This window comes from Aplidium turbinatum, chromosome 8 (genome assembly GCF_918807975.1).
Source record: "Aplidium turbinatum chromosome 8, kaAplTurb1.1, whole genome shotgun sequence".
NCBI lineage: Eukaryota > Metazoa > Chordata > Ascidiacea > Aplousobranchia > Polyclinidae > Aplidium > Aplidium turbinatum.
In genome coordinates this window covers 10,526,548-10,541,073 of record NC_137479.1, presented here as the reverse complement: position 1 = coordinate 10,541,073, position 14,526 = coordinate 10,526,548, and the positions used below count along the sequence as shown (strand labels likewise).

Genomic DNA, 14,526 nt, shown 5'->3' with positions numbered 1-14,526 from the left:
CCTGGGAGTAATAATATGCAGCATTATACACTACCGTAAGTAGCCTACATATAATGAATAATGATACCACTGTTCTAACCATGGAGAGCATAAAGAATAATTATATTGACTGATAGATTGCTCCACCTGTCACACGCAACCACACCCACACGTGCTGCACATCAATATTGGACTCAACAGAAAAGTTTGAAGATTGGATTTCATTATTGAGCTATCAAAGATCATAATCAAACTACTGTGTATCAAATGAGTAAAGACTTTTTTTGGAACTCCCTCTCTGATTCACCATTTTCGGTACCTTTTCAAAGAAATTTGACTTTCAAAAGTAGGTGGGCTCAGGCCCACGAGGCCCACGTGGTTCCTCCATCCCTGCTCGTAACATAAATTAAACCAACATCCCAACTGAACTGGTACCATAACTGCAAGCAGTGAACTGACTGAAAGATACCACGACTCAATGACTGAAAGAAATCACTATAATGAAATTCAAAGCTAGACGGTTTAGGAAAAAACCCAGTGTGGTTAAAATGTTCCAAGCGATGCACTTAATCACGACACACACACTCACTGTGGCATGCAGCAGTTGCACAACGCTAAAAAGACGTAAAATTGCGTGTATATGTATCAAACTACCGATTGCAAGAATGCGCTAAAATTATTAGTTGGCCTTCCTAATTCCCAAGAAGCACACAAATACCTAGCTAGTGTTTCAAATTTTTAGTCATGACACACTTGGCTTATAGCGAAACTACTGGGACTAAAGGCCTCCAGGTTTTCACGACATCATCAATAAGGGAGCACAATAATGCCACAAAGAAAAAGCCACAGGAGCTACAGTGGCATATGTTTTTTTTTTACAGAAGACTAATATTGATCGATAGCAAATACACTAATTTTGTATTATTGGAAAATTTTGATAAAATTTGTTTCATTTTCTCTTTTAAAGACTGACTCAGCAATACACTTTTTCTACATTTATAAAAAGACAAGTCATGCAATGCAACTTAGGTCTGAACCGAAAAAAAAAGTAAAACTCAAAACGATTATGTTCTGCATCAGTGCTCAGGAATGAAGTTTGTTTGGGTTGAGGTATTCCGTTACTTCCAAGCAACAGCAAACAGTAGGTTTTCGTGTAATACGGGTATTGTTTTTAATTTGAATTAATTATTTTTGTAGTGAACCAAGCAACAATTGAAATGTGATGGTTGGATGACCAACTTTGTAAGCTTGTAGGCCTGGTACCTTAATGTTTTTCTTTTGTCGTATTTTCTCTGAAATCTTGCAAAACAATGGGCTATAGTACTATTGTGATCCTACGTACAGTAGTTCCTGAAGATAATATAAGTGTGTAGTTTGTGCTTTAAGAATATTTGGAAAAATCTTATGAAGACAAAGATGTTAAAATTAGAAAATGGTTATTATTATTTTATTAAGCGTTTATTTCAGACTTTGCAATTCATATAAAACAATGTCACTTTATATTGTGCTTGTGTGTTGGCTGATCATGCGTATATCAATTTATATCAAATATTAAAATTCACATCAGAAAATAAATGCTTTGTAGCTGTCTTGCAACATTTTCATGATTTTTAGCTTTAGTGACAAATGCAAAATGTTTTCAATAAGCTGTAAGCTAGCTGAACTATGACTAAGGATATTTCAAATACATTACTATAAGCATAACAGACTGAAAACTTGATTTTGAGATATTACTTCTCTACAGCGTATGGTTTATGAAATCAGCATTTAGTAATTATTTGCTTCTATTTTTAGTTGGACATTGAATTGGTTGTTGAGTTTTGCTATGTCTTCTGAAAATTCTGGGTTTAATCCTGTTTTACCTAAATCTGGCTCTTTGTATCATCAAGATTCACCATCAGTAGTATTATGCAAACCAAAGATTATGCCATTAAAATCAATAACCCTTGAAAAAATGGAGCAAATGCAGACAAAAGCCCAAGAAACATTAAAAATGCAAGAACAGGAAGCTCGCAATCCCAAAGCATTTTGAATCAACTCCATTGTTAATAAAAACATTTGAATTTTTACCCACAGCAAACAGATACTGTTGCCTTAGTCTGAAATTTTGCTTTGTTTGGAAATGGCTTCTGATCGTAGACCTTTTACTTTAATGGGGAAACACATTTCAACACCGTCCCCTCCAGTCAAAAAGACATCTTATAAAACTAAAGCTTATTCATCTGAAGTTGATGAAACTTTATTTGGAACTCCAAGTCGTTTCACTCAACAAATAGACACTAAACGAATGGCAAATAACCAGCAATGGGACCCTCCCTGGGCAACAAGCCCAACCAAAAAAGGAGCCCCTTTGTTATGGACTCCTTTTGTCTATGAAGACATAGAAGGTATAGTTTTACGTCAATTTCTTCTTTTTTGTGGAGATTTCATCTGATAAGAGTTAAACCCCAGGTTCTTATGAATGAAAACAAGCAGTAAAATGATGATCATTTTCTTCATTTTCATGTAAATGTTAAATTTAAATTTTTAAACGTATTGTCAAAAATAGTTTTTAGCTAATTCGAAAGTGCTTTGTTGTTACCATTATTTCTCTAATTTTCTCAACTATGCTGAAGCTGTCTCTGCCTTGGAAAACGCTGAGAACAGTGCATTTCTGTGATGGATGAAGTGCTACATAAAAACATACACATTACACATTGTCACAATTAACATGTTTGTTGTTTGTCCCAGGCCGGAATGGCCCGTTTCGGTGAGTTCGATCCCTATTCGGTGATTTTTTTTTTTAATTATTGGGTGCCGTAGCCTAATCATCATTGCCGTTTTAAGGTTAAGGGTTAGAGGTTAGGAACTCACCGAATCGGACTCACCGAATAGTAGCAGACCCGTCCCAGGCAGCATACAATTGTTTGTGCCTGCAAATGCACGTTACATTTTATTTGTGTAGGTTTAATTGTTTTACAGCTGTTCATTTGTCCTAAAGTAACCTTTTATTACAAGCATTGCCTATTCTCTGTTGTTAGAATCACTTCTAGAGGATTATACACTCGTGTAGTGTTAAAAACTTCTCTGATTTGAACAAATTGTCCACCCTTATGAGTTATGACGTAACATTACTATAGCTTCTGGATGATTCTTATCCAGGCAAACTGGATATAAATGGCTGCATAGTTTTTACTAAATTGTAATAAAGAGTTAATTTGTAGTTGTCAGAAGTAACAGTAGTCGTAAAGGATGTAATAAAATTGTGAAGCAGACTCATAGAAGTTGTGAAGTATGATATACTTGCTGTGCATTCACCCAATAAGTTAGCTGTCTTTCAGATTTTGATGTGATGATTGGTTAATATGTTGGAGGCACCAAATCATTCGAGGTAAAACATCACTCATCACAGAATGGAAATCTTTAAGTTCACTTTCATCATGCGGTGTGGAGCTTTGGCACCAAAGTAATTTTCATTTATTCTTTTTATAATTACACAGATACTCTACAGCATGGAAAGCGTTCTAATAGTCAAAATTGGTCAAAGCCAGCTACCCCACGTTCTGCGCGACCATCAAGCAAATACAGGTATTTTCTAATCAAGATATTGTTAGTTACTCTTCGTTTTTGTTTCTGTTTTTAGGACTAAATAAACCATGGAGCTTAGGCTATTACTTCCATAATTTTTCAAAGAGATATGAGGTACACAGATGGGCTTTTTGTAAACAAAACTTATTTCTGCGCTCTCTAAGCCAGTGGTTTGCAACTCAGGGGAAATTCCTCTTCCAAGTCAAGCAATAATTTTGGAAGTGGAAAGTTACCTTGAAACAAGCTTTTCCCAAACAGTAAATCAACTGTTTATTATGTTAATAATGAACATTATGTTTATAATGTCTACAGGTATTGAATCAATAATATAGAAAATAGTTTATTTGTTACCTAGGTCAGATATGTTTTTTTTTTCTTAAGGGAGCAGTTCTACATAGAATCGCATTTTTTGTACAGTTTGTCATCAATAACAATCTACACACAAAAGTTCACCCACAAACCCCAACAAACCATATATTGCTGAAAAAAGGAGGAAACAAGCTATCCAAAAATATTTACTTTGTTAGGCTGGGGCAATCCATTAAGGGTTTATACCATTTTGAATTTGTATATACATAAAATCAACCGATTGTTTCTATTGCAGCCCTAAAAACTCGAAAATGGCTAGAGGTAGCGACTTCAAACTGCATGGTGATCTAGTAGGGTATCCTAGCCATAAATTGACAGAGGGGATTTCTTTTAACTCTTTCATTTTTTTAAATATAAAAATTTTTATAATTGCTATGCATCAAGAGCAAATTTGACTTCAGGATTTGGTAATAAAATGTTTATTACTCTGAATATTGAAACAAAACTCAACCATTATGTCTGTAAGGGCCTACTGTACATCTGTTAAAATTTTAGCCAATTCTGAGAAGTAGTTTTCTAGAAGAAACATTTTTAGTGCACAACTGCACAAAAACATGATTTTGAGTAAATCGCATTTGAAAAATAGAATTAGGTAAATTTATGCCTTTGACTTTAAATGTGACTTTTTTTCTTCTATGTCCATTCACAACAACTAAAATATACATAATGAACAATATACTGAGTTTACACATACACAAATTAAAAATATACACAAATTAAATATATCTGTGGCCACCAGGTACATAATCACCAGAAATTGGTGTTTTTGAAGACTTTATTCTCACAAAAATGCAAATATTTATTCACATTTTAAACTAAGGTGCGTTCAGAAAACCTTCCGTTTGAAGCCTAATGAGGGCAAATAGGTAAAAACTGACTGCATATTCGGAATCTACAATAAATTTCCATTATATATCAATAAAATAAATTTGAACTTTTTTTTTCTAAGGAGAACTGCCCCCCTAATTTAGTTTTTGGTAAACCTAACTAGCAGATATAAATTTTTAAACCATAAAAACAACTTAATTATTATAATGTTATTGTTTGTTATTTTTTGCTTGGTTGTTTAGTTTTTTCTTTGTCATCACAACTTTACAGTGTTTAAATTCATTTTAAACACAACACAGAATGCGAAGTCACACTCCAACTTATGTGGATGAGACTTTGTTTGGTCCAAAGCCCCAAGAACCAACTTTCAAAGCACCCTGGGAAGAAAACAGCAACTCAAATAATTCAAAGCATCTCTTGTGGTCTCCAACTATTAGAAATGATTCACCGGTATCTCCAAGATCAAATTCGTCTTTTGAACGTCCTGGATCCAGACTAGTAAGTGTTTCCAGTGCAAATCTAGTTTACTATATCGAATTCCAACATTAGTAGGTAACTTGTTTTTCAATGTAAGAATGACTAGCGCCTAATGTTTTTTAACTTTTTGTTTGATATAGTTTTTGTTTTTCAATACCATGTTTTACGATATGGTTTGTCCAAGACTTTTTTACTGGTATAACTTCATTTGTGCAAAGCTTTGCCTCCAACCATTCTGTGCTAAACTTTCAACTGTACACCATTACTTGTCATGCAATCATACCGATTGCTCGGTGGAATAGTTGAGAGCGTAGAATTTATTATTAAAAAGTTACTTGCATTGTATGTGAATCTCGTTATAAACGCTTTCTGTGCCTTGGTGCTACATTACCCACTCGCAAATTCCATTTTGCATTTATTGAGCGAGACATTGAATCAATGTAAAATGGTGGATTTTACCAGCTGGGTACGGTACACACTGAAAGCCAATCACCAAGTTTGAAGCCTTCCTTTTTTTCTAGTCCACCTCATTCGAATTTCTACCAAGAAGCTTTTGCCCTAGACTTGAGGAAAATAACATTGGAGAAAATACTGCCTTTTTTCTCGCTAACTCCTTGCCCAACGTCCCTAGACATTGAAATGATATAAAAATGACTTCACCAGCTGGCAGTTACAAAACCAGCAAAAACGTTTCTTGTCTGCACTTATTCAGCTGTTGTCATTCAATATTTCATTGGTCATGGAAGCGAACTTGTCGTATATTTTCAGGGAGAATACGACGACCCTTACATACCTCCCACCCCTAGAGACAACACGAGCACCTCTGACATAAAGACTCCTGTGATCCGGCAGCGAGCAGGGTCGTCATTGAAGACTTTACTGGGAAGTTCACCGCCACCGAATCCTGTTAAATTAAGGCTTGATTTTCGGGATAGTACGTTTTCCTTTTACGTTTTCTATATCTATTGTCCACTGAACGCTAATCCTGAAATAGCACACAATCATGCCCACATGGAAGAGATGTTAACCGTAACCGGTGAACTGCTTAATTTTGATATATTTTATTTCTAATTTGAAAGTGTCCTTCTTGTATGTGGCTTCTGCATTGTAGTTTTACTTTTCACATCGCTTCTCTACAATTTGAAACCATACAAGGTTTTTGCTATACTTTTCTATTTGTTTTCATTTTATTAGCGTAGTGGGGTATCTCATGTAGGACATATTGTAATTGGTAGGTCTGCTTTCTTTCGTCCCAATAGTGGCCACAATAAACGTACAATAATATCGAATGTTAATTCTTAATATTGCGGGCTCTGTGAAACCGAAATGTTTTGTTTCGATTCAACGAAACAGTTTATCTTGCTTTCGTTTTCTTTTACCTCAAAACCAAGACAACTTCGTTTGTTTTCGGTTTTGTGATACTGCAGCTAAATAATTTGTCAATCCCCCAGACTTCGTCAATCCCCCGACGTCAATCCCCCAGACAAAATATGTGGTTGTCGGCAGAAAGTGTCTCCGTTTCCAATGAAAGTTTATAAAAAAATATCAGTTTGTTCAAAAGTTATCATTTTAAACCGCCTTATGCAATAATCATCGATCAATGTATAGTTGATCATAGTTTGAATTCAGGGAAGGCTTATTTCCTGTGCAACACAGGCAATTTCTTTCTCGCAACTTACATTAGCTGAAATGCGCAAACCAACCTTTTTGCTTCGAGTATCAACGATATCGTTAAGCAACAATGTGATTGGTTACAATCGTGTTGATGAATCTGAAATTCAACTAAACCATTGCTTTGTACGTCATAACAGAAAACGAGAAAGACGACTTAATTGAGAGAGCATTGCGTCTTGCCAAACAGGCTCAAGAGGCGTCTCTGAAAGAAGCCTCCTCTACACCACGACGCATGGCCTGGAACAGACCTGCGTCTCCCACAGGTGTGTGGTTGACAAATGACTAAATTCAGCTTGTCATTTCAATGTTGTGCTTGCGGACAGAATGTGTTGTAACCCAGACAGCAAAGCAACCGTTTTTACATTGGTTCAACATCTGTAGACGTTGGATCGATGAAAAAACAAGATTACTTTGCTGTCTATGAACTTGTAATTTTTTTTGCGAACTTAGGGTCAAATGCAGAAAGGTAGCTCAAAACTAGTTTTAAGCAAGCCGGGCTTAGATAGTGGCTTGAGCCGAGTTTTGCGCTGCAGAAACTATTCTTACTTTAAGCCTAGCTTAAAACTCGTTTCATTCCAGGTTTTGAGCCACCAATTTAAGTAGCCAAAAAAGGCGACTTAACAGCGGTGGATCTTGACTTAAGCATTTTTGCAAACTGGATTATGAAAAAAGGGCACTTTTTTTGCTGAATGGCTCATTTTTTATAGTTTTAAAACAACATATAGCGATAATGCTCATCTTTTAGCTCATTATCGAGTAATGATACAAGTGTCAGGTATACAAAGAACAATGGAACGGAAGGGCATCATGCTATGTTATAATGATGTAACCTACAGTGATACAGAATTTTGTGTCGTAAATATTATGTTGAGACAAAAATAAAAGATTATAGGAAATAGGCTGAAAGGAAATAGCAGAAATTTCTATATTGCAAAATGTGCAGTAGCTTACATGACCTTAAAAGGGCACCATTGCCCCCCCATCCACACAAAAATTGAGTGGCAGGGGGCATTTGGCCCCCCCCCCGCTTCCGGCGCCCCTGGCTATTTGTAGCCTACAAATTGTTGTCTACTACATGTTTGCTAGTTGCTGTCAACATGCTTTGTCTTACAGCAGGCTACTAACTTGCTACCACCAACAGGGAAACTGCGTTTCAAATTCAATTGTGATGTAACAAAAGGTATTATGATGTCATTAATAAAGCATCCTAATTACACGAACAACTTTTAAACTTACAATTACTTTATTTGTCGGGTAGGTTTCAAAAATCATCATTGCAAGTCGAGTGACGTCACACTTTGCGTCAAAAACGTAGCTTAAAACCAGTTTTATTATGAAGCGCAGCTCAAAGGGTGGCTTGGCCAAGCGACCTTGCAAATTAGTTTCTGCAGCGCGCTCAAGTTTTAAACCGAGCTTGACAGAAACTCCGCTTGCCTGAGAAGAGCTTAGCGTTAAGTTAGGTTTATTTTGAGCTACCTTTCTGCATTCGACCCTCAGAAGTTCTATATTGGCTAAGTTGAATTTCATAAACAGCTTATTTTTTTATATTTGTGTAAAACTGTAAACAGTTAGTTTGAATATTTAGCTTCAGGAAAATATTTCTTTTAACTGTTTGCCAAATTTAAGGTTAGTTCATCACAGTTTCCTTCCAATGGGTCGGTTTATTTTCTATAAGTATGATCTTTTGTTGAGAAGGAGCGATCTTCCTGGCGTCAGCACCACCTGACTACTCACTATAATCTTTTGCTTATAAAAATGCTATATAGACATCTCAGGTACAAGTATTTTGCTTCAGAGAGTAGCTCAAGGATTTCCACGCGGCTGAAGACGCAGTTCACGGATGAGGTCCCTGAGAGCGAGGTGCTCTCGGCAACCGGTGTGAGAGTCCCATTTTCTGCGCGCGGGGAAAGGCCCCACTCTGCCAGGTTTGTCAAGTTACAAAGCTACTTTTTCTGTCAAATGTGCAACTAGAAACTCAACAACACTTTGTCTGACAGCAAAGTCTGCAGACGTTGAATCAATGGAAAAACCCCAATGGTTAGGGGCTAAATATTACTTCACAGATTTTCAGTTTGAATCGTGCTTCATAGTTTATCCCAAAGATGCTGTCACGTGTAGTTGTTGCTGCTACATCTGTTTATTAAAGTTAGATGAAGATTGTTTATGAAAAGAAAACGTGTGGTCGTGACAAATATTTCTATCGCCTTCAGGGGCAAAATTCCTATAGTGCCTGGGATATAAATTGGAAAACTTTCTATAGTGACGCACGTAGTCAAAGCTTTCGTCATAGGTCCAGAAAACTTGTCTGATACGACTTTCGTCATGGGCTCTATCCAAGGGGGGGTGAGGGGGGTGATCACCCCCCACTAATTGGAGTGGGGGGGTGATCAATGCAAAATCACCCCCCCACTCATTTGGCTTTGAAAAGGTTTTGTGATATTTTATTGATCAAATTTTGAAAAATATATTTTCGCTGTTAGCACATTTTAAATTTTTTATCAATATGAATATATATTTCATTTCAATATGATTTTTTGGTTTGGCAACCCTGAACTACGAGCCAGGCGTTTACACTGTGTTTTAACTTAGTTTGCTTGGTAGCCACTTTAACAAGAAAAAATTCTGCCACTGCAAATGACTAGAATGACACCGCCAACCAATCAGAACATGTTATAAGAGGCTACTGTCCAATTGTGACCTTTCTCGCACTTAGCCAGAGAGTTAATCTTTGTTTTGAACTTTATTTGGTAATTACAGAAGAAAAAAGAGCAATAGCAGTTGTGAGAATCGAACCCACGTCAATCAAATGACTACTTTCTAACCCTAACCCCTAAAAAGCCGACCAGCTGCCAACTTAGTCGGCAGCAGTGGCCGAGTAGTTAGCGCGTTGGGCTTGCAGTCGAGAGCCTGCTGGTCACAGCGGTAAACCATAATCTCTTCGTGGGAAAATTGTAACATAAGTTTGTCTGCATGTAATGACCGAAAAAGAAACACTCCTTTGAAACGTGTATTCAAAATTGTATTTCTGTAAAATTAGCCACCTGGCTGTCGAAAATGGGATGCAACGCCGTACACCACTAAAACTTGTCACTACAGAACAGATTACTTGGATAAAAGACGGAAATTTTCGTCCAGCTGACAAGCACTAAGCAAAACAGTTAAATGTGCGACTAACTCTCAAGCAACCATTTCACGAATGACCAGAATAGATATCAATATCTCAAACTCACGTACGCAGTACTGTGACGTAATAGTGAAAGACATTGTCACGCAATTCAAACAGGTGTTCAAAGGTGGTGATGCCATGTTTCATGTTTAAACAGGTTTGATACAAGTCTTACGAACGATGGTGCAATTTTGGCTCATTTTTAGGAAAAATTCCATGACGTAATACGCTAAGATTCAGTAGACCTGGACGGTTTTTATATGACGTTTGATTAGGTGAACAATTGTCTGGAACACCTGCATGTTCGACTCCACCCCCCCCCTCCCCCCCCCGCACTTGCTGTTGTTTCTCTGGGGAAGAAACTTCACTATAATTGCCTCTACCCAGTGATCGATTTCGAGTAATGAGTAGTACCAAATTTAAGTCATAAGTAGAGTAGACAACCGGAAACAGACATTGCCGTCGGCTGCAGCGTGGGTCAGGTGTACGTCAGAAGGCGTACACCGATGCATAGCGCTCAAGTCTGCTTTCCCGCAATGCAGGGTAAAAATATGAAAAACAAACAAACAAACAGCTGATAGAAAATCCAGCACTTGATTTGCTTTGTATCATCTTCTTTTCGCCCTTTTTCACGTCACGGAAAACGTAGTTTATGATTGGTTCGAGTTCGAGTTTTCATTTGCACTGCCAGAATTATTTCTTGGTAAGTGACTACCAGTTTGCTTACCCAAAAATGCCCTTTCCGGAACATACTTTATGAAACGACTTGGAAACCCTATGCTTCGACCAGAAAGAAGCTGAAGCTGCAATGGGGGGTCTGGGGGGCGTAGCCCCCCAGAAGTTGAAATGACTATAACGATTTTATCCCACTGTCCAAAAATCACCCCCCCGAATTCTAAAAGTGGATAGAGCCCCTGACTTTCGTATTTTACTTTCACCTCTTTCGTTTTTCACTTCTTTTGCCGTTTAGAATGTAATTTGAATTACGTAGGTTTTGCATTTCCTGAAGACAAGTCTTGACAGGTCGCTAAACCATTTTTGGAATTTTGTTGAAAAAAGATTGACTTGACGTAACAAAACTGCAAAAATGCATCTTTCTCACGTGTGAACACTTTTTGCTCACGCAATTCTCGAAAAAAATTCTATTAGCGTAGAGTTATGACAATGCCGTTTCGGATGGTTTGTCAGGCTGCACGCATGGCTGATTTCCTTCACGCATACCTCACTCAATGATTTTACATCAATGCGAAATCGTTAACGGTTTGATCAACGTTAAGAAATTAAAGTTGCAAGACAGTTCCACTGTCACTTGGTTGGTCAGTTGACGACTTTGCCGTGAAACCAGTTGCGCTCGAAACAAACACGACTGGCTTATGTTGTTCCCCTGAACGAGACAATTTTTTCAAGCTAGTAAAATCTATCTTTTTTACACTGATTCAACGTCTGTGGACTGATTTTGCTAGATGGGATTGAATGATCTGCAGCAAACAACTTTTCACTGACTAAGTTCAGGAATTTTATGCTTAGAATACATGAAAACAACGTTGGTAAAGTTAACTGAATGTATGCCAATTTTGTAAAATAAGACTCCAGCACTTACCCGAGGAAACATCTCATACGCTTCCATAATTGCGCGTGGTATGATGTATAATGCCATGAAAACTAAACTTATCTTTACAGTTGTTTGATATCGGGTTAACCCAATTTCGCGTGAAATAAAAGTATGATAAGCATTTTTTGCCCGCTGGAAGTTAAATTTTTGTTTTTCAGTGTTAATCATGCCATCATTACTATTTATTTCCACCACATGACCCAGCAGTCATATCCCACCGTGTGACAGTTGTCTTAAGATAATAAGATTAACAATAAAATTACGCTGCGCATAATATATACTGAAATGGCTTCAGTCGTCGCTATAGTCTTAGACAAGTGCAGGTTTCAGTCTAAGCTCTGTGATTTTGTCTTGATATAGTAGTATACTGGTGAGTGGTGGTGGCAGTATGATATATTATTTGCAATAAATAGAACCATAACGTTAGTATAACGTGTATATTTATTTCACTTGTCAAACAGAACGCGAACGAAATCTTCTCCAAGGCCACATTCATCTCGTGAAGTTATCGAGAAACGCTCTTGGAAACCCTGAATTTGAGGGGCTGACCTTCAATCAGAAGCTTGACTTCTGGTGTAGAAGTAACGTTGAAAATACGTTTTCACGTTTACTTGCTTGCTGTAGATTGCATTTAACAATATATATTGTAGAGGTTTACTCCCGAATGCATTTATGTTTTTCGCAAGTGCGCATGCGCTATTAGCCTTCTAGTGTCCCGCATTGCAGAAAGTTTTAAACCTGGTACATCAAGATAAGGAACTATTGAACAATTTAACTCAAAGGCAACTCAAATTTCTCGATCACATCATCAGAAAAGAAGAATTCGAAAATCTTTGTCTAAGCGGCCGCCTTCTCGGGAGACGTGCTCGTGGCAGGCAACGAACAACATTTGTATCTAATTTTCAACGAAATACATCAATCAGCCAACCAAGAACACTTTGGGACACTGCAAGACAAAGGGGACATTGGAAGAATTTACGAACTGAGCATCTAGTTCATCAAAGGCCGCATCGGCTATGATACTGTAGTAGTCCCGCATTAACTTCAACTTTGGAGTTGGATCTCATTTAAAATTGCCCATTGAAGTCTAACAGTTTCACGCCTTGGGTGGTCGCATCGGATATTGCATCATGGTTCACTAAATTGCTGGACTCGTTAAAGTATTGCTTATCAAACAAACTGAAGCAGAACAATGTGTGCTGTCACAACAACAGTGTTTGATTTTTTTTCAACGTAAGCTTTTGATAATGGGCGTTGTGTTGTAGAAATAGCTCTTCATTGAACAACTAAACAACTCTGCACCAGTCACCAAAGTTGTTGTTTTGTTGGATGATTGTTGATTATTTTGTTAGCATAGTACCTTGCATGGTGGTACGTGAAAACAATTCTTTCTTCAATGGTGAGATTTTACACTTGTAACAAGGTCACTTTAAATACGTACCTTATGTCTTTCAATGTTAAATTTTCAATTTTATGTCAACAATGGACCAAGACTTCTTACACCATACCGCCATCAGTTGGCTGCATTGTATTCATAGTGTCGAGAAGCCCAACTCTTAACCATGTGCTGATCAAGCCACATTTATAAATTCAGAAGATAAACGAAGATACTGGTAGGCTGCAAGCACTTCCAAGTCTTGCCGTTAGTAGAGGAAGATGTTCACCAAGACAAAAAGGCGAAAACCAGCGGCCTAGCATATCACGAACCTTGATTTGAATGGACTAAACATGCAGCTGCTATGATCGTAGAGACGGTTCTTTTGAGTGAAACGACCATGATGATTGTGATTGGATCGTATTAACAATTTATATGATATTATCACACTTTTAATGGTGTCTGATTAGATATCCAGGCCCTTTTATTCAGGAACTTCTCACCAACGAAAGAAAGATGTCTTTACGGTAGTCTGACGCAAATCATCGTTGCTTTGTCTGCCTTAACGCTGATTGCTTTAAATTATTAACGTGTCCGCTTCAAATACTACCCAGTCAGAAAATCTGCCCCTTTTCACATTACATCGTGTTCAGATGTTGAATCGATGTAAAAAGGGGTAGTTTGCTTACTGGATAGGCCTACTGTTGATGCTATCAGCGAATCTTGGGCTATGTTTCAGAAGCATAAAGAGCCAGCCATTGTTGGAAACTTAGTAAATTAAAAATTACAGATAAGTTTGTGAACGCGGCATGTCGGCTTTATATCAATGTTAAATATCTGCTCTGCGTGCTGTATGTTTATAGCTTCATATATTTTTAGTTTTGCAGATTTTGATATTGTGCTTAAAAAGGTTGGTGCTTTCAATATTTTTATACAGTTCATTCAAAGTACCGTCACAATTTTGCAATAAAAATATTTAGCTCTAACCAACAAAGGTTTTCGTTTCTAGCACTGGTTGCAACGTTCATCTGATGAAATTGAAAGTAAAATTAACAACAAACAAGATGGTTTATTGCTTCACTGACGTTTCGCGCATCATGACAATGCGCATCCTCAGAGCGAACAAAGGTTTGACACATTTGTCCTGCACTGTCATCTGTATCTTACAGTAGGCTATTCAGGTCTGGTGCAGATCGTCATGCAGTTCGATCTGACCTGGCCAGTAGGGAATGGAACGCAGATTTTGGGACGGAAGATGAAAAGGGATGGAAGACAGTCTTCCATCCCAATCCTATCGTTTAGTTTCTAACACGGTATCAAGACATAAGACAAATAGTAAAATAATTTGACTCAAGTTGCCGTTTGATTATGCTTCACTGAAATAATTCGATTTTCGATTCGTATTGAACCAACGCGACAGTTGCCCTGACGGTTGTTCTGGAACATGGGTGACGAACCTTTTTGTGGTCACGGGCCGCT

The 14,526-nt window shown here is 37.5% G+C and overlaps 1 protein-coding gene across 1 annotated transcript; it reads left to right on the top strand.

Moving 5' to 3' along the window:
• The first annotated feature begins 1,956 nt into the window (after positions 1-1,956).
• LOC145775371 (uncharacterized) lies at positions 1,957-14,095 on the top strand. Its single transcript, XM_082586659.1, has 7 exons — positions 1,957-2,366; positions 3,459-3,546; positions 5,043-5,241; positions 5,989-6,154; positions 7,032-7,157; positions 8,690-8,819; positions 12,134-14,095. Exons 1-7 carry the CDS (start codon positions 2,102-2,104, stop codon positions 12,204-12,206), a joined length of 1,047 nt encoding a protein of 348 aa, XP_082442785.1. The 5' UTR covers positions 1,957-2,101; the 3' UTR covers positions 12,207-14,095.
• Positions 14,096-14,526: the final 431 nt, after the last annotated feature.